General features: G+C 42.1%; 3 protein-coding genes across 4 annotated transcripts in view; all 3 read left to right on the top strand.

The window, feature by feature from the left end:
* Nucleotides 1-4,364: 4,364 nt before the first annotated feature.
* Nucleotides 4,365-12,465, top strand: LOC306917375 (elongation factor 1-beta-like). Of its 2 annotated transcripts, XM_079495583.1 has the most exons (7): nt 4,366-4,546; nt 9,000-9,119; nt 10,089-10,215; nt 10,358-10,424; nt 11,152-11,277; nt 12,036-12,103; nt 12,270-12,465. In XM_079495583.1, the coding sequence occupies exons 1-7, from the start codon at nt 4,467-4,469 to the stop codon at nt 12,354-12,356; spliced, it is 675 nt and encodes a 224-aa protein (XP_079351709.1). In that variant the 5' UTR covers nt 4,366-4,466; the 3' UTR covers nt 12,357-12,465. The 2 variants fall into 2 exon arrangements, with proteins under 2 accessions (XP_079351710.1, XP_079351709.1); XM_079495584.1 differs by lacking the exon at nt 9,000-9,119 and having other exon boundaries at nt 4,365-4,546.
* A 1,491-nt stretch (nt 12,466-13,956) lies between these two features.
* On the top strand, nt 13,957-20,208 carry creg1 (cellular repressor of E1A-stimulated genes 1). The gene is made up of 6 exons (XM_079495213.1): nt 13,957-14,118; nt 14,905-15,099; nt 16,689-16,808; nt 17,464-17,577; nt 17,802-17,925; nt 19,180-20,208. The coding sequence occupies exons 1-5, from the start codon at nt 14,011-14,013 to the stop codon at nt 17,922-17,924; spliced, it is 660 nt and encodes a 219-aa protein (XP_079351339.1). The 5' UTR covers nt 13,957-14,010; the 3' UTR covers nt 17,925; nt 19,180-20,208.
* Nucleotides 20,209-21,097: 889 nt separating this feature from the next.
* Nucleotides 21,098-22,061, top strand: part of LOC306917081 (T-cell surface glycoprotein CD3 zeta chain-like) — an 8,953-nt gene continuing 7,989 nt past the window's right edge. Inside the window, exons 1-2 of the mRNA XM_079495204.1 lie at nt 21,098-21,139; nt 21,382-21,475. Of these exons, the coding sequence (XP_079351330.1) occupies nt 21,415-21,475 (61 nt within the window). The 5' untranslated portion in view covers nt 21,098-21,139; nt 21,382-21,414. The remainder of the gene's footprint in view (nt 21,140-21,381; nt 21,476-22,061) is intronic.

The following is a 22,061-nucleotide window of genomic DNA, read 5'->3' as shown; positions in this document are numbered from 1 at the left end:
TATGAAATGCTCAAACACCTAGACGATGTGGCCTTGGAGGAAATATTGTTCATGTTTAACACCATATGGGAGGAAGGGAAACTGCCTGACAAGTGGAAGCATGCTGTTATCGTCCCAATTTTGAAACCAGGGAAGGACCCGTCTGCTCCATCCTCATATCGGCCTATAGCCTTAACAGCTGTCCTGTGTAAAGTCATGGAGAGAGTAGTCACTAACAGACTAGTGTATTTTCTGGAAACAAACAACCACTTTGTGAATTACCAGAATGGGTTCCGTATTGGAAGAAACACGATGGACTATTGCAGTGCTAGACCAAGACATTAGGAAAGCTATTATTAACAAGGAGAGTGTAATCAGCGTTTTCATAGACATAGAAAAAGCATATGACTCAATGTGGAAAGAGGGGGTGCTCATTAAGCTCCACGGAGCAGGTATTAGAGGTCGGATGCTATACTGGATAAAGGACTTTCTGAACAATAGGTCCATTCAAGTCAGAGTTGGAGGAGAACTCTATGGCAGTAGGCATCGAAAATGGTACGCCTCAAGGCTCAGTTATTTCACCAGTCCTGTTCAATGTGATGATTAATGATATTTTCCAACAAATCCCGTCAGGCTTTGGAAAGTCGTTATTTGCGGACGACGGGGCAGTATGGAAGAGAGGGAGGAATGTTAATTTTCTCTTTGGACAGATCCAAGAGGCAGTAGACCAGATAGCTACGTGGGCTAGCAAGTGGGGATTCAGAATATCCACCTCCAAAAGCAACTATATGATCTTTGGGTACAAGAGGAAAATCCCAGAGCTTAACATCTCTATGTACGGGTGCCCCCTAGAAAGAGTCAAGGAATTTAAATTCCTAGGGCTTTGGATGGATGAAAGGCTCACATGGAACCATCATATAGGCAAAGTCACGAGTAAATGCGAGAAGGTGATAAACATACTCCGTAGCCTAGCTGGGAGTGGCTGGGGCGCTGAGAGGGACACACTATTTATGATTTACCAAGCCATGATAAGGTCTAATCTTGACTACGGGTGTGTTATATTTGGGGCAGCTGCAAGACCACGCTCTCTAAGCTAGACCGGGCCCAGGCTAAGGCCCTGAGAGTGTGCTGCGGAGCCTTTAGAACAACCCCTATTCCAGCTCTGCTGGTTGAGATGGGGGAGCTGCCTCTAAGGATCCGGAGGGATAAACTGGGGCTCCACTACTGGACAAAATTAAATGGCATGACATACAGCTCTGCAGTAAAGTGCATGCTGGAGGAGTCATGGGAGTTCTCTGGAAACGAAATGAAGTCTAACTTCTTCCACTCTATTAAACAAAAAGCAGCGAACATTGGGCTGGGGCAAAATGGGGTGGTCGGGCACGTTTGGTCCTCGGTCCCGTTCTGGCAGCTCCCTGATCCAGAGGTTGACCTGACTCTCCTCGAGAATAGCAAGAACATGTCGTGTGAACAGGTGGACGGGTTTCTAGGGGGTTTTGATCAGTACCAACAGATATATACAGACGGCTCTAAGGACCCTATTTCAGGGAAAACAGGACTAGGGGTTTATGTGCCCGGGGGCCAACTCCAGCAGAGCATCCGTATCTCAGACAACCTGTCAGTGTTCACTGCTGAGCTGAGAGCAATCCAGTGTGCGCTAGAGTGGGTTGAACATGCTAGGCCAACAAATAGCATAATTTGCTCTGACTCTGCGGCTGCCCTGCTGGCCCTAAGGGACGGAGACTCCAGTGCCCGCCCAGACCTGGTACTGGAGTGTCTGGGCTGGTTGCTCAAAGTGGAGAGCTCAGGGTGCCAGGTATGCTTCGCATGGGTGCCTAGCCACTCAGGAGTAGAAGGCAACGAAAGGGCTGACAGTTTGGCTAAGGAGTCCCTGGTGAGGGAAAATGTGGACCTGAATATCCCACACGGCAAACGTGAGTGCTACAGTATATGCAAAGACAAGCTCGAGTACCAGTGGCAGATTGAGTGGGCAGAAGAGCACAAAGGTCGGCATTTTTTCTCTATACAGACATCTATTAAAGTCAGGTCCTCATTCACAACGGCGTTTACGCTCATAAAGTGACGTTACGTGAGCGGAGCGTGAGCGGACAGGCATTTACGTGGATTCCCACATTACGTGGGAATTCATGAACTTGAACGTGAACTTGACGGTGACGTGGGTTGGTCGGAAATTCCGCTGAAAGCTGCGCCACCTCTCATGGTCGTGTACGGCTTGCGTAGATTTATTAAGAAGGCTTTAGTCTTCATGCTGAATCAATTAAAAGTCCCCAAATCTCAGATAAAATATGTAGGCATGTGTCCCCAACATTGGTCGCACATAAAAAAATTATAGCCTATATAAAAGCCAAGTATCACTTGTATGCCTAAATGCATGCATTCTAGAGGCAGGTTAGCCTAGAGTGCCATACAGAAACTGCCCCTGCAAGCCCGACACATTTTTTATTTATTTATTAGGATATTTCTAGCATGCGCGATTGCGCTGCTCACTTGACAGCTTTCTACTCGCAGTGCAACGCGCTGTGAGCTTGTAGATCGGCTCTCGGTCTCGCGGACTCGCGCTGCATGTTAAAAAACAAACTCACAATTATAATAAGAACATACACTTATCTGCATTCTGCACTGTACGAATCCAACGTTGTTTAGTGTAGTAATGTCTGCAGTATAGGCCTATTTAAATTGTTTCGTTATGGAGCTCCTTTGAGTCAGTCTGACTGTCGGTGCGTGCGTGTGTGTGTGTGTGTGGGGGGGGGGGGGGGGGGGGGGGATTAGCCCTATATAAAAAATAGAAGACCACATTAGCCTATTTGAATGAATGGCATCAGCGTGTTTGAAAGTCGGCCAGTCATATCATAGTTTTAAGCCAGCTCACCTTCACTCGCGCTTGTTCACAAACATGACGGACAGACAGACAAGAAAGGCTGTTGATGATGATGATTATTACCACTGTAACTCGCTGATCAGCATGTTGACAGAGACTCAGCCAATTAAAGTTTCACGTAGGCCTAAATGCATTTGCTGCAAGCACCTATCTGCCTCCATTTGCGTCGTGGTATTAATTTATAAGTATATTGATCACATGCGGACGCCACACAGAATAGCCAACTCTTACCTGCAGCTGAGGAAACATACAACGTAGTTGGATCGGATGAAATATAGCCTTAAGTCCAAATCCCACAAGAAAAAAAAGAAAGAAAATATGTCCTGTGTCCATGCATGTCCATATATTTGCTTTCCAAATCCGACAGGGCAGGGAATCAATCACCGCAGTAGTAGACTAATCAATAGGGCCTTTTATCATTGCCGAGTTTTAATATAGCATTTGGTTGTGTGGTGAACAGTACAAATTAACTTCTTTCTCATTATGTGAAAGTAACTGTAACATCAGTTAACTTATTAACGTCCTGACATTTAACAAGGAGTGAAGCAATGCGTGCCAAGTTGGCAAGTTTCGTTTATAATTATATACAAAACTCGCGCTGTTTGCTTGAAGATCTGTCCGTGCAGAGACCCGCCTGTCAAAATTAACTGCTCTACAAGCTCATCGCGGCTGTTGTATATAATTTAAAGCCCGGTGCAGGCTATGATGACGTATTTCGATATTTCCTGTTGCCTTATATGGTGTGGGATGGGCGTTCTAACCAGGCGACACCAGGCGAATCGCTTGGGAAAAATGCGGAAAGGCTACACTCTGCGATCCGCACAAATGAAGTGATTACACCAGCTTCCCTGAATAAGACGGGAGCAAATCGCAGCGTGATCGGACAGAGAAATACGATGATATTTAGTATCTGTATACGCTTCCGTTACACTCTGGCGTAAACGCCGTTGTGAATGAGGACCAAGAGGTGGAAATTAAATTCTGGGCGAAGGGATGACATTGTCCTAACAAGACTCAGACTTGGGCACTGCGGGCTTGCCAGCAGTCTAAGTGTGGTTGGTAAACATCCCAACGGGATGTGTGACTGTGGCAGTCCAGAAACAGTGAGTGCAGCATGTAATCCTAGCCTGTAATCGGTATACAAAAGAACGCCAACAGCTGTTTATTGATCTCTCTGACCTGGGAATTACAAGGTTTTCTCTACAGTCAATTCTGGGAATTGGCACAGAACAGGACAAAACAGAATGTGTAGGTAAAGCAGTGCTGAAATATCTCCACTCTATTGGGCTATACGGGAAAATATGAGCAAGCGTCGGAATGGAAGGTGACACAGTCATTGTAAAAGAGCTATATCCCCGAACTGTGGAGGGCAGCATTGCACTAGTCTGCAAGCCTGCCGGAAATCAAAAGAAGAAGAAGAAGACAATAACCAATCAGAAGACGGCCGTCCCTCTGGGCGATGTGACGCAGTGTATAAAGCGTTCCTCGTGGTGAACTTCTCCCCTTTCTCCTCCAGTGCAGTCTGTCTGTCTGCGTCTTCAACTATAATTAAACGTTAAATTAACCATTAGTTCATCATAATAACATCATGGGTTTCGGAGACTTGAAGACTCCCACCGGCCTGAAGCTCCTGAATGACTTCCTTCAGGAAAGAAGCTACATTGAAGGGTTTGTTTGAGTTTGACACGCAGGCTGTTACACCCGAAGCTACAACTCTAGTATAATTAACTAAATGACTGCACAACTGTAGTTATGGTGATGGCAATCGCCACAAAGACCCTCCTGGTGGAGTCACATGATTATTCAGGTGGTAACAAGACAACTCACCCCTTTTGCCACTTTTGGTGAGTTGTCCTGACAACTCACCCCTAAACGTGAAGACATCTCACCCCTGCTTTTCCAGGGGTGAGATGTCTTCACTTTCCGGGGTGAGATGTCTTCACTTTTGGCCACTTTCGGGGTGAGATGTCTTCACGTTCAGGGGTAAAAGTCTGACTGAATATGTAGCCTTTGAGCTATACTTTACTGAATATTTCACAAGAATATAACACAAGAGTCAAATGTACGGTCAAATGTAATGTAGTTTATTTAAATATAGAAACATTGTAAACAAAGTTCAAACAGCAGTTTGTACAAAAAATATAGAAAAAAGGTAAACATCAAAAGTTTAGAAAAACATCAGTTTGTACCAAAAAAAATAGAAAAAAGTTAAGTATAGAAAAAATGTAAACTAAAAAATATAGTAAAAAGTTGTCATATCTAAAAACATCAGTTTGCTACAAAAACACTAAAAAGTTGTCATATCTACAAAAACACTGTTTCAGTGATGGAAGAAAAAAGTTGTGCTGTGTGCAGTGCAGTGTGCAGTGTGCTGTCCCATTTTGGTCAAAAGTTGTGCTAAAGTTGTGCTGTGTGCAGTGCAGTGTGCTGTCCCATTTTGGTCAAAAGTTGTGCTGTGTGCAGTGCAGTGTGCTCATCTCCACACTGGGGCATTCACTTCAGAAGCAATTGTTAGCATGTCCATGATGGTCAGATCGTTCCTTTCCAAGTCCTTCACCATGAATTCAAGGCTTGTGTGTGTGTGTGTGTGTGTGTGTGTGTGTGTGTGTGTGTGTGTGTGTGTGTGTGTGTGTGTGTGTGTGTGTGTGTGTGTGTGTGTGTGTGTGTGTGTGTGTGTGTGTGTGTGTGTGTGTGTGTGTGTGTGTGTGTGTGTGTGTGTGTGTGTGTGTGTGTGTGTGTGTGTGTGTGTGTGTGTGTGTGTGTGTGTGTGTGTGTGTGTGTGTGTGTGTGTGCAAACTTCTGAAGAAATGTGAACTGAACCCCTCTCAATTTGGTTACTCCAGATGGCTGTCACTTTTCTCACATGCTAATGTAACTAGCAGTAGCCAGATCATCATCGATATTGCTTTGCTATTCAGATGTAATTCAGTCAGTATAGGCCTATTAGAACTGTGATTGATTGATCATGCGTCCGTTGTGCGTCTAATTAGCAACTTTGTACAGCCGTGAGACTCTGCCTTTGAAGCGCAAACATTATCCACAAACGACCCCCCCCCCCTCAATGCTGCATAGAGAGAGAGAGAGAGAGAGAGACGCTCTACTCCTTACAAGTGTTTCACCGGATTTTACTGTTAAATAAATAAATAATTAGCCGTGACTGCGCACGTCTGTAGGAACCGATAGTTAGATCCGAAATTGAATTATGCCTACTGTAATGGGTGCCACGGAAAGTACAGACAACTTCAGTTCAGTTCAGTTCAGTTCAGTTTTATTTTGGTCATAAATACAAAAACAAAAAAACATTACATTACATGTATTCAATTCATCGTGTTTTTTTACACTTAGACCAAAAGGGTTTAGGCTGAAGCCAATGGCTTATTGTGCCTATCCCAGGGGGGGAGTGGGGGGGGACATAAAACTGACAGAGAAACAAAGAGAAGAAACAAAAAACAAGAAAAAAAAAAAAAAAAAACAAACAAAAAAACAAACAAAAAAACGAACAAAAAATAAATAAATAAAAATAAAACAAAGACACACAGGAGAAGATTTGATCACACAGAATCCAGAGTCGCACATGAGAAGAAGTTATTTATATGGTTATTATATAGTTATTATATTGCTTTATCATAATAATTGTGTACTAATATGATTAAGATATGATTAGTAAATATACTAGGTTATAATAATGTTCTATACTTATCTATTATTTTAGATTTGTACATTCTTTTAAATGTATAAATTGAGCTACACTTTTTCAGTTCATTGTCTAAGCCGTTCCACAGTTTCACACCTCTTACGCTTATACATCTCGCTTTTTTGTTGGTTCTAGCCTTAGTCCCCCTGAATATGCCGAATCCCCTAAGATTGTACCTGCTCTCTCGAGCCTCGAACAACTCCTGGACACAGGGCGGAAGCAGTCTGTTATGTGCTTTATACATTATAACTGCTGTTGAGAGGTCTACCAGATCATGCAATTTTAGGGTGTGTGACTGAATAAAAAGTGGATTTGTTGGTGCGTAATAATCGGCGTGATTTATAATTCGGATTGCTTTCTTTTGGAGAAGAAATATGGGGTTGATGTTTGATTTATAGTTGCTCCCCCATACTTCCACACAATAACTGATGTGCGGAAGTACGAGGGAGCAATACAGTAATGTCAGAAAGTACGGACAGCTCACCCCGGAAAGTGAAGACATCTCACCGGGGTGAGATGTCTTCACTTTCCGGGGTGAGCTGTCCGTACTTTCTCGCCCAACTCGCCCCAGCGGAAAGTACAGACAACTCACCCCGACATGTCAAAAAGTGAAGACAACTCACCGGGGTGAGATGTCCGGTATTCATTCAGGTCACTCAGTTGTGTGTGTAACAGCCTTTTATGCTAACTAACTAGCATTAGTCTTTAAGTAGCCCCATATGTGCCCTCTCCCTACGCTCATTCTGTAGCTCCGAGATGCTACAGAATGAGCGTAGTGCTGAGGGAACATACTGGGGCTAGTCTTTAAGTAGCCCGTCTCCGGACCCCCCGGGTTGAGCTCCTTTGGACCCCTACCCCGTAGGGTCCGGTATCTCCGGCTTCAAGCGACATGGGATGCAATCTGACTTTCCCTGATTTAGCCCTGTGCTGCGCTGTGGGTGTGACGCTGACATATTCCAAAATAAGCATATGAACGCTATAGGAGACAACGAACCCTCTCACCCCCCCCGCGAACGGCTCAGAAGCCGTTAAGTATTTTTAATGTTTGTACGACCGTTTTGGCAGCTCTGAAATTCTCTCTTCGGTCCCTCCTTGTTGACATCTCGGTTGGCTAGCTGCGCCTACGAGGCGCGTAGGGAGGCGCAGCTAGCCAACCGAGATGCTGGAGGCGGTACAATGGGATGTCAACAAGAGAGAATTTCAGAGCTGCCAAAACGGTCGTACAAACATTAAAAATACTTAACGGCTTCTGAGCCGTTCGTGGGGGGGGTGAGAGGGTTCGTTGTCTCCTATAGCGTTCATATGCTTATTTTGGAATATGTCAGCGTCACACCCACAGCGCAGCACAGGGCTAAATCAGGGAAAGTCAGATTGCATCCCATGTCGCTTGAAGCCGGAGATACCGGACCCTATGGGGTAGGGGTCCAAAGGAGCTCAACCCGGGGGGTCCGGAGACGGGCTAGTCTTTAAGGAGAGACGGAAGTATAATCATAATTATCATTTAGTATAGATAGGACTTAGCCCTGAAACATGACTGCCATGATAATCATCATGACAGTCATGACGCAACTGCAGCCTGTTTTACGCGATCGCTACATTTACAGTCCAAACGTGTATATAAACATTCCGTTTTCAAATATAAAGTACTCACAATTTGTCCCACGGGTGTTATTGATTTGTTGGTACAGCGATTAACATTGCTGCATCCCGCGTTGTTTAATAAAAAGCATTTTTATCCGAGCTGTGTTTTTGCCATTGGCTTTCAACTACGCGCCCCTATCGGTCGGGAGGAGTGTGGCAGTCTGAAACACTGGGTGTGTTCGATATAGCCACGCTGACAGCACTGCCAATACAGACTAATAGGAGAGTGCGCTCCCGGTGTGCAACTTTGTATTTCCCAAACGAACCCCGTTTGAGAAAAGTAACCGGGGAGCTCGGATAAAAATGCTTTTTATTAAACAACGCGGGATGCAGCAATGCTAATCGCTGTACCAGCAAATTTTTAACACCCGTCGGACAAATTGTGAGTACTTTATATTTGAAAACGGAATGTTTATATACACGTTTGGACTGTAAATGTAGCGATCGCGTAAAACAGGCTGCAGTTGCGTCATGACTGTCATGATGATTATCATGGCAGTCATGTTTCAGGGCTAGATAGGACTAAACCTGAAGTATTTGTATCCAAAGTATAGAAACGTGCACACGCACGGTGGGTAGAAACTAGAAACGTGCACACGCACGGTCGCTGGGTATATGTTTGTGACGTGTCAGTTATGTAAAGTTAGTAGCATTGCATAAATATTTTTTACTTTTTAAATGTCTGTTGGTTGTCCAGTGCTAAGACAAATAACAATAAAATGTGTGTAGCTATGTTCCATCATCATAATCATAATAATAATCATCATCATGCGTGTGTCTGTGTAGCTACGTTCGCTCCGACAACGACATCGCAGTATTTAACGCCGTTTCGTCTCCTCCACCTTCTGACCTCGTCCATGCTCTGAGATGGTACAACCATATCCTGTCCTACTGCGAGAAGACCAGGTATGATTATGAATGAATGAGGCCAGGTATGAATGTGATGTGCTTTCCTATACCAGAGAGAGAGAGAGAGAGAGAAGACCAGCTATGAATGAAGGGCTGTTCATTGTGTCAGACTAATAGAAACCGTTGTCAGTTTTAGGAGCAGGCTTTGTAGCTCTAAATCAGGGGGTCCTAAATGACCTAAATGGCGTTATATCATTATCAACAATGATAGTATGTTTTTTTTAAAGGGTTAGGCTTATGTCTTTTTCATAAATTGCTTTGGACATGTGGACAACTTAGTTAAACATGCAGAGTGACACATTAGGCATTAGGTCACTACTTTACCTGGATAACATCATCTTTTCGTTTTGACATGAAATAATAATCCTGTACCGTCTGGTTTCATTAGCGCGATCGTGACAAAATAGCCTACAGCTGCTGCTGCTCGCAGAGCATACATGAACGGTAAAGATACCAAGGATTGGACAGTGCTACGCAACATGGAAGTAACACTGACTCGAAGCCGTTTATAAATCAGTCAGTGAATGGACGAGTCAACTTTTCACCGCCGTTTGGTGTGTCGTCGTCCGTCCACCCCCCGCACAATCGGAAGCGTTTTCAAAGAGACGAGTAGGAGCCTGAAAGGCAAGCATTTTCATTCCAATAGGTGATTGAGCGTCGCGCTCTACGCGCAACGGCCATCAGGTCTGGTGTTTGTCCTCTCTTTTCTCAGTGTTTTCAAATGGTTTTTTATACGACGGGAAAACTTGGAATTCCCCTCTCGCGTACCAGTGGCACGTGTCCGTCCGCGGACCAGTGGTTGGGAACCTCTGCTCTAAATGACTGAGCCCAGCAGTGGTCCTGACTGGTTATAACGTATGTTAAATGTGTACTAGACCTGTCGGGCACGTCCTACCTGTTTTTGTAGCACGCAACCAAGCATAAAACGACTTTTATGAATACTAATGACTTGCTGGTTTGCTTCAGTCTACCTCTAGGAGTCTGGCCTCTAGGAGTCAAGAGGCCATTGGGTGAATACGGTTACGCCGCCCCTGCCGCCGCCTCCAAGGACGACGAGGAAGACTTTGATCTGTTCGGCTCCGAAGATGAAGAGGTGAACGCACACACACGCACGTTCACAACAAGACAATATTTACTTTTGACAGGAAATTATTATATATTTAAAGAGAGAATATCATGGAAAATGACATGTAGTGAAGTTAGTTTCTCTCTTTCATAATGTCTTTCTTTCTCAGGAGAGTGCAGAAGCAGCGAGGCTGAATGAGGAACGTATCGCTGCCTACAACGCCAAGAAGGCTAAAAGTACGTCTTGATATTTCACCTTCTCTTATGACCTTTCACCTTGTGTCTTGACCTTTCACCTTCTGCTTAGAGTTCTCAACCCAAACAATTTAATTGGCATAATTCTGGACCATGGTCATTGGTCTGATACAGGACAACACTAATGTGGTCAGTAGATGTTACCAGTGGCTCAAATGACGGCAGAGAATGACTTATAGTTGGTTTAATTCGACTTGAACTTGTTTAATTAAAATTGTTAATACTAAACAATCAAAGTTGCACAAAATTAAGTGAAATTGTTAAATCGTCATGTAACACCACAAGCCTAGTTGCAACTCTTGTCTGTCTCTCTGGCTGATCTACTACAATACAAGCCCACAACGCATGGCATCCGTGTCGCATTCTGGGCTTGCAGATCTGCTATTAGATGTTCGGTGTACAAAGTACTAATCGGGCTCATTTAAGTAACCGAAGTCCACAAGGCTTTGGATCACACAAGTGTCTGAGCTTGTAGATCCAACGGCTATACGGGTCGGGCAGAAATTGAGAACTCTTTTCCTGCTAAAGCAGCGCTCTGATTGGTTGGTGACATTAATGATGATACAATCACCATCTTTCGGCTGATCATGTGATGGACAAACTCTTAAACTGATATGTCACCTGTGTCTAATCTGATTTGTCAAAATACTTTCTATGGTTACTGAGTACTGACTGCTTGTCTGTCTGTGTGTCTGTCTGTCTCCATCAGAACCAGCCCTCATCGCCAAGTCGTCCATCTTGTTGGACGTGAAGCCGTGGGACGATGAGACAGACATGGAGAAACTGGAAGAGTGTGTCCGCAGTATTGTAATGGAAGGACTGCTGTGGGGACAATGTAAGTTTAAATTGTATACTATATATGATGAAACTATGAATCACCATGAGTTTAGGCCATTGTAGTCCATTCTTCTTTAGTAACACGGGCTAGAAAGTAGGAAGGTCGGACGGCGACAAACTAGACCTGAGTAAAGTTCACTTTGAGGCCTTACTGTTTGGCTCTTAGAGTATATATTAATAGAGGCGGTACCCGGAGAAAACCCTGAGGCGAAATGGACATAGTGGCCGAATTTGGTATTGCAGTGCTCTTAATCCAGAGCGTGCAATGATAGTCAACGGCACAGCACGTTCACGATTTGGCCCAATCCATCCCAGAATGCACTCTGTTCCTACCCAGAAGGAGTGAAATCGCCTCATGCGCTTTTGAGCAACTTAATGCAAGTGGATGGGAGTATATTTTCCCCACAGATCCTGACTAATTAGCATACATTTTGGGCCCAGCCCAAAATCGCCACCTGTCATCAATATCGGTGAAAATAATCAGTATTATTTTGATACTCGATACCGATATGGCATTTACAGGCTTTAATTCCGACATACTATTGGTCCAACTGTCATTAGAACGACAACCTACCTCAAACCCTAAACTAACCATAACCGCAAGCACGGGAGCAGTGCATGTTCGACCTCATGTCCGACTGTTGTTTCCGAATGTCGGACCTTTGGCGTGTCGGATCTGCGTGTGCATCCCTATGGCTGATTATGCATCTCTAGTTGCGTTGTAATAACGTTCCATTAATGTTGGTCTTCCTGTAGCTAAGCTGGTTCCCGTCGGTTACGGCATCAGGAAGCTGCAGATCGGCTGTGTGGTGGAGGATGACAAGGTGAGGAGCATTCTGATTGGTTCTTTTACATCTATTTTCACTGGTTTATTCAACATCTATTGTTTTCATTGGCTAGTTTGTTTTAATTGGTTAGTTCCTAATCGCAACCATTGTTTCATTGGATGATTATTTCATAATATTTCATATAATTCTATTTTATTCTCAGGTGGGAACAGATATTTTGGAGGAACAGATCACAGCGTTTGAGGACTTTGTTCAATCCATGGATGTTGCTGCTTTCAACAAGATCTAACGTGTTACACACAACCCTACGCACACTTAAAAAACAACAAACACGTAACGGACACATTGAAGCATTGTGCTTGGAGCTGAAATAAAATGCACTTCAGAAAAACTTGCGTGTCTGTTTAATTCACTTTACTGTTTCTTTAATTCACTTAACTCTGTTTCTTTAAATGGATGATTGTGTTTTACACGTGTGCATAAGCATTCGTTCACCCAAAAAACGTATTTTTCTATCAATTACACACCCAATGAAGCCTTGAATTTCATTTTTGGACCTGGTCATCGCATCGGTCAGTAGGAGACAAGTCTCCTACCAGAGACTCCGGTCATCAAATTATTGTCTCAGGACTGCGACAAAAACTGAAGCATCTCCATGAATTCCAAAGCTTCACCGGTGTGAAATTGATAGAAAATAAGTGAACTACTCCTGCAGTGGATGGAATGTGTTTCATTTCTGGTGTCGAGCTAGTAAGGCCACTTACGAATTGCATTTTATAGATCCGTTTCTTCACTGAGCTTGTAGATCTGCTATTTTTAGGCCTATTTGTGGGAGAGAAACAGAATGACCAGAATTGCATGTGAATATTCCTCAGAAAATTACACTCTTTGCTGCTTGTGTTTTAAATTATAATAACCATAAAATCAAGAGGGGGGGGGAAGAGCAGACAAGTACAGAGCATAGATGGAGCTTAGAGCATATAACATGGCTATGCACTTTGTTTAAGAGACATACGAGTAAAGGCAAACTATATATATGGTTTGCATATATAATGGTTCTGGGGTTAAATATTTTGAGATGGGGGGGGTCCCCCACAATGCAAGGACCTGAATCCATCTGGATTTCTTTCTAGAGCTTTAGGGACGGATTCATTCATCTTTTATTTTAGCCTATACTTTCTCCCTTAGAAATCTAGTGGAGTACTAATGGAGGGCCCTGATGTAAACGAGTCTTTTCATGGTTAGCAGTTTTTGTATTGACTTGTTTTTGTTTGAAATGTACCCATTCTGCATCAATCAAAGTCAGTCAAAAGTTTAACATTTGTCTTGTAAATGTAACAATTGGATAAGTACATTACTCAAGTAAATTTACTAGACTCACTCTAGTCTACTCTCCATCACTGATATCTGTATATCTGCGCGACAAATGCAAACCTTTCTAACAAAGCTGCAGTTTGACAGTGTCCACATGAGGGCGACAAAGACCGTTGAATAAAAACATGCATGGAGCAGTTCCACTGAACAGAGCGACACAACGGACTGTATGTTCTACACATAATAAATGCCTACTTTTATAAATGAATAAAATATCACGTAAATGTATTTATACATTTTTTAAATAGTTATTAAACATCACATACATTTATTAAATATCACATTTGGGGGGGATTATGAAATTACTCTGAATATGTTTCCTATAATTTCGTAAGTAAACGGTATCAATACATGCTATGAATTGAATTGTAATACAAAAATAATAATTGACAATACAATTTGAAATTCGTAATAGCAATAATCCTACAAAGCTATGCGCGCGCTCCACGTGACTTGCTCACATGACCCACCCAGGTCACGTGACTTTGTATACATAACAGCTTCACGTCGGTTGTTGTGCCTCAGTTTAGACTTGCATCCTCTGCTGATGTATCGTTTAATTAACATACATGATTAATTACATGTTAAAGATGCAGAGTCTCAGTCCAGTGTCTCTGTTGCTTTTTATGGCTTTGTTTCTGAAGAGGTCAGAGTCTCTGCTGATCCCCCCCCACCAGGTACTTATTACTTTATTATATATGAATAAAGTAACTTTACGTTACTTTACTTTGTGGTTAATTTACTCTTATGTGGTGACGACCTGTTATGTATAGACAGTAACTGCGATGACATGTGATGACCCCGTCCCACACCTGTTGAACACCCATTATATTTGTATGATAATTACTGTCATATTGTCATTAAGGTTACAGAACTTCGAACATTAACATAGCTGATTGACACATTGTGAGCTTGTAGATCAGTTATTGCACGTGGTTATTTTATTGTGAGCCTGTAGATCAGTTATTGCATGTGGTTATGTTATTGTGAGCTTATAGATCAGTTATTGCATGTGGTTATTTAATTGTGAGCTTGTATGTTTACGCATGATTCATGATAACTACTTTTTATATATGTGATGTTTGCCATGCTTTTGTTATTGCTTAATGTAAGTCGCTCTGGATTAAGAGCGTCTGCTAAATGCCTAAATTGTAAATTGTAGATCTGCCATTTTATTATGTAATTGTGAGCTTGTAGATCTGCTATTTTACTTGATTATGTATGACCCCTTATGGGTCCCACACCTCCTGTTGAACACCCATGATGTTGGATACAGTAAGTGATATTACTGTCATTCTGTCATTAAGGTTTCAGAACGTATAGTTAGAAAATAGCTGATTTACACATTGTGGCATTTGTAGATCAGTTATTATATATGTTTATTCTATTGTGAGCTTGCAGATCTGCTGTTTCCCCACTCTTTTACTATTCCTTAATAACTACTGCACGTCTCCCCTCTCCAGGAGGTGGCGAAAATGGCTCGCTTCGTGGCCAATGAGGTGAATTGGGCCAGCATGGCGACCATTGCGTCCCGTCCACCGGTCCAGGGCCAACCATTTAGCAACGCCTTCTCTGTGAGCGACGGACCAATGGGAGCGGGTTCTGGAGTCCCTTACATGTACCTGACACGCCTGGAGATATCTGTCCAAGACCTGATGGTACACGCACGCACGCACGCACACACTCGCAAACACAGACGGACAATATCAGTCATCAGAAGCAGCGATGTGTGTTTTCAATGAGTCTATAACATTCATTAGAAGGACAATATCAGTCACCAGTAGTTGAGACGTGTGCTTAAAAAATAAATAAAATAAACTTTATCCCATGATTTGTAACCCGTTTATCTCCCGGTGCCTATTGCATAAGTTATAATCCTGAGTGATTCTCACCCTCTGCCAACTTGGGGAGAGCCCCGAACTGAACTCATGCTTCCTTCAATGCATGAGGAGTGAGCAGACCGCTTCTTATCACCTGACGGAGGGGAGTTTCCCTGGTAGATTGTTATTCCAACCAGTTCCTTTCCCCTCCATCAGGCTGACTCGTTGGGTCTCTCTTAGCTCATTTACAAACGTAATTGTCATACATGTCAAATGTCGTATACAGGTATGTCATACATATTCTGAAGAAAACCTGGAGACTGACATTCAGTAAGGTGTGAAGAAACAGAAAGTCAAAAATGTGCCACGGACGATCTAATGAACATACCAAATAGCATGGGGTGAATCACTTGAGCGATTCAGTTAAATAGTGAATCAATGAGTCAACGAGACAATCATTCATCCCAGCATCTCATTACATCCATTATTATCCTCAATTAACTCACTAATAACATTAGGGAGGCATGTGTGTTTTACAATGATTATTCAATGTAAATGTTGAATCAAGCAACTTAAAAACTGTCTGAGGTGAAACACAGTAGACACTAAGTGTTTTAAAGTAAAATGGCTCCAGCAGCACTGCCACTGATCATAAAACAGCTGAGTCACTGACAGTTATCATAAAAAAGTGCTGAGGTCATCCTCCACACAGAAACTGCTGACTCACTGCTTCCTGTCTGTTGCATAACTTTATTGTCACACCACACGTTTACAGCTATTATTCAAGAGTTTTACTGTTCTGTGGAATTTATAACTACTTTGAAATTCACAGAAAACCAAAGTTCATCTCTATATACATCTATTTACTTACATATCCTATAAAGCCCTATGTTTGGGCTTAAACAGCTATGACTCTTCATTTTTTTGAGACGATTGCGAACGAAAATAAAAGCCTACTATGACTCCAGTTCCCAGCATGCTACAGGCTCCAAAGCATTGCTCTTATCAGTGCACCATAGCCTTTAATTAGTGTATTTATGGTTGATATTGTTAGCAGGTATTTATTTTAGGCTATTCTTTAGGTTTTTAGTGGTTTTGTATTTGTCATGTTATGTAATTTATTGGACTATAATTATTATATTTGTTTTTCAATAAGTAGCTTTGATACCATGTGTTGAAACTTGCATTTATTTCACCAAAATGAAATCAATCAATTAATCATCTCTCTCTCTCTCTCTCTCTCTCTCTCTCTCTCTCTCTCTCTCTCTCTCTCTCTCTCTCTCTCTCTCTCTCTCTCTCTCTCTCTCTCTCTCTCTCTCTCTCTCTCTCTCTCTCTCTCTCTCTCTCTCTCTCTCTCTCTCTCTCTCTCTCTCTCTCTCTCTCTCTCTCTCTCTCTCTCTCTCTCTCTCTCTGTTTGTCTGTCTCAGGTGGACAGTCGGGCGTCTCTCTCCATGTCTCTGGCTCAGACAGATTACTGCAAACAGCAAGGATTTGATCCTCAGAGTCCACTCTGTGCTCATATCATACTGTCTGGATCTGTACTGGAGGTAATTATATTAATACTACTAACTAATAATAATAACAACTTGTGAAGCAAGACAACAGTGACAAGTGTGTGTGTGTGTGTGTGTGAAGCATCACCAAAAGCTTAACTTTTCTGTTGTGCAAAAGCACGTTCACCTTGCTGACAAAAACTTCTCGGACCAAGAACAATAGTGTGTTGCCTATAGCAACTACACTAATAATGTGAATCTGTGCTCATCTCATACTGTCTGGATGTACTGGAGTCTAACCTGTATAAATGTATACATCCTGAGCACATGACCTAATGTGTACTGATTTGTATGAGTTTTGGGCCGGCCCGGTTCCGGCGAGCCTTTCCGCGTCCGAAACGGTCGAGAAATGACAGAGTTACCATGTTACAGCTTGCCATGCTTGGACAGACATGTATATATACACACAGGGACACACATAGCTGCGTAATGGAGCGGAGGCACCGCTCAAAAAGAAATGGGTGGAGATTCTGCCTTGGACTCCTGGGAGTGAGTGATCGATCAGGGTGAGGTTTGGAGTCTTATAGCAAAAACTGAAAATGGCGGAAAAGTTTCAATGTGAAAAGTCTATGCTTATCACCGGAGATGAGGCGTTCTGTGTACCGTATGACCATATAACAGTTTGGCACGGTGTGACCATATATGGCAGGTAAACGGCACTGAGGCGGAGTTTGCCAAGAAGGCGTTGTTCAGCCGTCATCCTGAGATGATTGACTGGCCTTCCGACCACGACTGGTTCTTCTGCAAGTTCAACATCACCATGGTAACCACATAGCACACTGTGTGTGTGCGTGCGTGTGTCGTGCATATTGCATAATTAATAAATTGGTATTATATATGTAAAGTATTATTTTAATGTAATGTGGTAGGTGTGGGTGTTGGATTACTTTGGTAGAATATTGAAGCATATTTTAATGTAATGTGGTAGGTGTGGGTGTTGGATTACTTTGGTAGTATATTGAAGCATATTTTAATGTAATCTGGTAGGTGTGGGTGTTGGATTACTTTGGAGGGGTGAAGACCGTCTCTCCAGAGGAATACTTCAAAGCTACTCCTTACAAGAGCCATCATCATCAGCAGCAGCATCATCATCCTCTTCGTCATCTCTGAGGTGAGTGACAACTTCTGATCCCGCCCACCTGCAAGTGTAAAATCAGCCATTACGGCGGCATCAAGGCCCACCTAAATGCATTTTAGTCGACTAAATGAACTGCAGATTCAGTCGACTAAAGCTAAAAAATTCCAGGTGACTACAATATGAAGTTTCATTCCAAAGACTATGACTAAACTAAAATAGACATATGCTGCCAAAATCAACACTGATCTCATTCTCACATCTGGTCTGAGGACTAGTAGGATTTGTCTGTTCCATCGTAGACATGCTGAGCAGCATCTGACCATCCGACCAATGTATAGCTCTAAAACTAACAAATAATACATGTGAAAATAAATTATATTTTGTAAAGGCATATATCATCATATGAAATTGGTCAGATATTTCCAAGTGAACAAGCAATTAAAATCAGCCCACCACACCGTTCAAGTTATGACAACAGCTCCAGGCTGTCCATCTCATAAACGTGGTGTCACGGCCACAGACCACCAGAGGACGCAGGAGTCCTTTTTTTTTTAGCAAAACTGCAGAGTGTGGTGTCTCCACTATCAGTGTGTGCACTGCTCTGGAGTTAAATTAAGACCCACACTTGTTGCTATTTATTATCTAATTCATGATTCAGGTTTTCGTTTGGATAGGATATGTCTTTACTTAATGCTACAATTTAAAAAAAGAAGATGCATTTCTTTTTCTTCCCCATAATATTCTGACATAATATATCGTGACACTTAATGGAGTTGCACTGTTACGAATGCATATTAGAGTTTAATTTGTGTTACATGTTCTCATTGGACTTGTCTGTGTCAAGTATGGCGTCTGTGCCCTGCGTATGCAAATATATATATATATATATATATATATATATATATATATATATATATATATATATATATATATATCGTGGGAGGAAGTATCGCAATATATCGCGATATATTGGCACACCCCCTAGCACTAGCATGTCTGAGAGGTCATTTTGACCGTTTTTTTTTAGATTTTGAAGTTGATTAAGCTTTCAGAAGTTTCCCCTTCCATGACCATCATCATCCATCACCATTCCATCATCTCAGAACATTTTCTAAACATGAATTTAAGCACATGCGACAGAAACCTGCCTACCAGTGACATCATCATTTCTGACTGTCATCATTTCTAACTCTGTGTTCTCATTGGTGGACTGTGGACAATAAATCATTGATTGATTGGTTGATTGATTGATTTGTTGATTAATCTATTTATGCATTCATGTTACAGGAGTTGACCCTGGATGCCTATGTGACCTCTGACCTCTATGGGCCAGCAGAGGGTGGGATTAAAGTGCCTTGCTGAACAGTACCTCCTACACTGTGTGTGTGTGTGTGTGTGTGTGTGTGTGTGTGTGTGTGTGTGTGTGTGTGTGTGTGTTTTTTGAGTGGTGTAAACCACTCCAACAACTGGCTTTGTACCCGTGTACCCGTGTTCGTACCAAAAAAATTAGCATGGTTACTATGGTCACTGACATTATGTCAGACCACAGCTGATCAGGCTATATAAGACCTTGCACCACTCAGTTCACACAGGTGTGATTTTTTTTGATTGATTGAAATATTTATTAACAGTTTGCAGAATTACAGTACATTTCAAGCACAAACTCAATACAAAGGCTGTTAACTCTGAGTGGACGACCCAATTAAGCATTACACTTGTTTACAAGAGGGTCCACCATGTTCAATTCATCAAAAGATGAGTGTGTGTGTGTGTGTGTGTGTGTGTGTGTGTGTGTGTGTGTGTGTGTGTGTGTGTGTGTGTGTGTGTGTGTGTGTGTGTGTGTGTGTGTGTGTGTGTGTGTGTGTGTGTGTGTGTGTGTGTGTGTGTGTGTGTGTGTGTGTGTGTACGTGCACGTGCACAGTACAATAGTGAATTTGTTTGTGTGCAAGTTCTATCATTTGTTATTTCAATAGAACAAAGAAAGGGAAAGAGACAAGGGGCAAGTGGGAAGAGAGATCAATCAAAGAAACGTGCGTGCGTGTGTTTTGCGTGTGTGCGTGTGCGTGCGCATAGTAACAGTAACATCATAGACAGATACCACAGGGGTAAATATATCAGTGCCATATTATTCATTACTGTGATCAATGTTAATGAATATTAGTGAATGATTAAACAATGTTATGTAGATTATATGAAATGCCTGTTGTGTGAAATTATCTTTTAATGTGTCATTTGGTCTAGAAGATCACACATGCACTTTGATGAATGTATATTACTTTTGTGGAAATTATTGAAATAAAGTTTTTAATTATTGGACTATTTTTGTTTTGTTTTTTCCAATCAAGTCTCAACTCATTTAGACAGATGCTAGGTTCATTGTTCACCTGCTAATGCTATCCTACAGTTTCAACATTATTATTATTTTGATAGTATAATGTTTAGACTCAGAATCAGTATAACTTTATTGTCACACCTTAAAAACTTTATAGTGAAAAGAGTGAAATTTGTCAGGGCTCCTCAGATTTGCAGTTCATTAATAAAAAACAGTATACTACTAATAAAAAACATCCTCGCATAATAAAAAGCTAAAAATAAAATAAAAGACATTGCCCTATACGGGCGAGGTCGCGCTGAAACAACAGGTCTGAAATGCCCATACTGTATATGGAGTTATGGACCCTTTTTCCGGGCCGGGTAGGGCGTAAAATGTGTGCTAATAAGTAAGGCCTCAGGCCAGCCCAGTTGGGGCCCAGGTAGGGCCGGGCCTTAATTTTCGGGCCTGTTGAGAACTCTAGATTTCGCCGGCTGCATCAGTCAGGTCTGCAAATACCTGCAATTATTCACTAGCAAAGCATCTGTGTGTGTGTCAGAACACTTCAAAAGTCTTATCGTTATTTGTGATCTTTCTGTCTTGACCACACAGCTTTGGTATTGTGTCCCGTTTCGACCATGGGACCATGACTCCACAAACCTTCCATGGTTCAGCTGGAATGGGTCCTCAATGATCCTGCGGGCTTTAGCAACACACCACATATATTTGTATAGAAGCTATGCAATATGTAGTGGGCCTAAGTGGGGGCCCACTACATACATATAAGCAATATGTATGTAGTGGGCCTAAGTGGGGGCCCACTACATACATATAAGCAATATGTATGTAGTGGGCCCCCACTTAGGCCATCTCTCTGTTTCATCTCTCTCATCTAGACTAGATGAGAGACATACTATACATTGAGTCGGCAATCCCGTAAGTAAGCACCTTTGATGTCTCGCACCACACATGTGCATCTTTATAAGTGTGTGTGTGTGTGTGTGTGTGTGTGTGTGTGTGTGTGTGTGTGTGTGTGTGTGTGTCTCACCACTTCCTGTGGAAGACGAGTCACTTTGCTACTTGTCTTCATCTAGCTCATTTCGCACTCCACCGACAGCAAGCTAGCACTCTCTCTCTGATCATCTCTCTTTGTCTCTCTCTCATTCACACACACTCAGAGTTGGACAGGCAGGCAGACAGACAGACACATCATGGCTCTTCTGAAACAGATGTCCAAACTGCTGCTTCTGACCATGGGCTTTTCCAGTACAGGTAAACACACACACACACACACACACACACACACACACACACACACACACACATACACACATGTACAGGTCACAGGTCACCAGTGTAGGTTTCATATTTTATATTAAATTGAGTTTTTATTCAGATACATATCTTTTTCCAGTAATCTGCTTCAAAAATAATGTAGACGACGAAGTCAGCTCTATCCAGTGCATAATGGGCCTTATTTAAATTTTTTAAAACAGTATAACGCAATAATTAATTTCATGACACAATATTTCATTTCCTCACACTAATTCATTTCATGACACAAAGTTGTGAATTCTTTCTTTGAATGATGTCACGTGACAATCTATAGTGGGGACCAACGTTTTACACACAAACATCTTTATGATTTACGGTATGTTTATATGTTTTGTATTTTAAAGTACTGCAGATGTGTTGTTTATGTTTTATATTTTAATGTAGATGTGTAAATGTAAATGTTGTCATTGTTCATGTTTTATATTGTTTATGAGGTTTGAGGTGGTATAAACTCTCTGAAGGTGGTTTTAAGCCCTAACCACACTAAGGGTCGCCATGCAACTACTTGCAACCATTATTCCCA

The sequence above is a fragment of the Electrona antarctica genome, assembly GCF_951216825.1.
Source record: "Electrona antarctica genome assembly, chromosome: 24".
NCBI classification, from domain to species: domain Eukaryota; kingdom Metazoa; phylum Chordata; class Actinopteri; order Myctophiformes; family Myctophidae; genus Electrona; species Electrona antarctica.
The sequence above is the reverse complement of the archived record's forward strand: the minus strand, read 5'-3'. Positions and strand labels throughout refer to the sequence as shown.

Coding starts and splice junctions, on each gene's coding strand:
- creg1 (XM_079495213.1), top strand. CDS start 14,011: ATGATTAATTACATGTTAAAGATGCAGAGTCTCAGTCCAGTGTCTCTG. Junction 16,809..17,463: donor TGTCTGGATCTGTACTGGAG/GTAATTATATTA, acceptor CATATATGGCAG/GTAAACGGCACTGAGGCGGA. Junction 17,578..17,801: donor GCAAGTTCAACATCACCATG/GTAACCACATAG, acceptor GTAATCTGGTAG/GTGTGGGTGTTGGATTACTT.
- LOC306917375 (XM_079495583.1), top strand. CDS start 4,467: ATGGGTTTCGGAGACTTGAAGACTCCCACCGGCCTGAAGCTCCTGAAT. Junction 9,120..10,088: donor TCCTACTGCGAGAAGACCAG/GTATGATTATGA, acceptor GGTTTGCTTCAG/TCTACCTCTAGGAGTCTGGC. Junction 12,104..12,269: donor GTGTGGTGGAGGATGACAAG/GTGAGGAGCATT, acceptor TTTTATTCTCAG/GTGGGAACAGATATTTTGGA.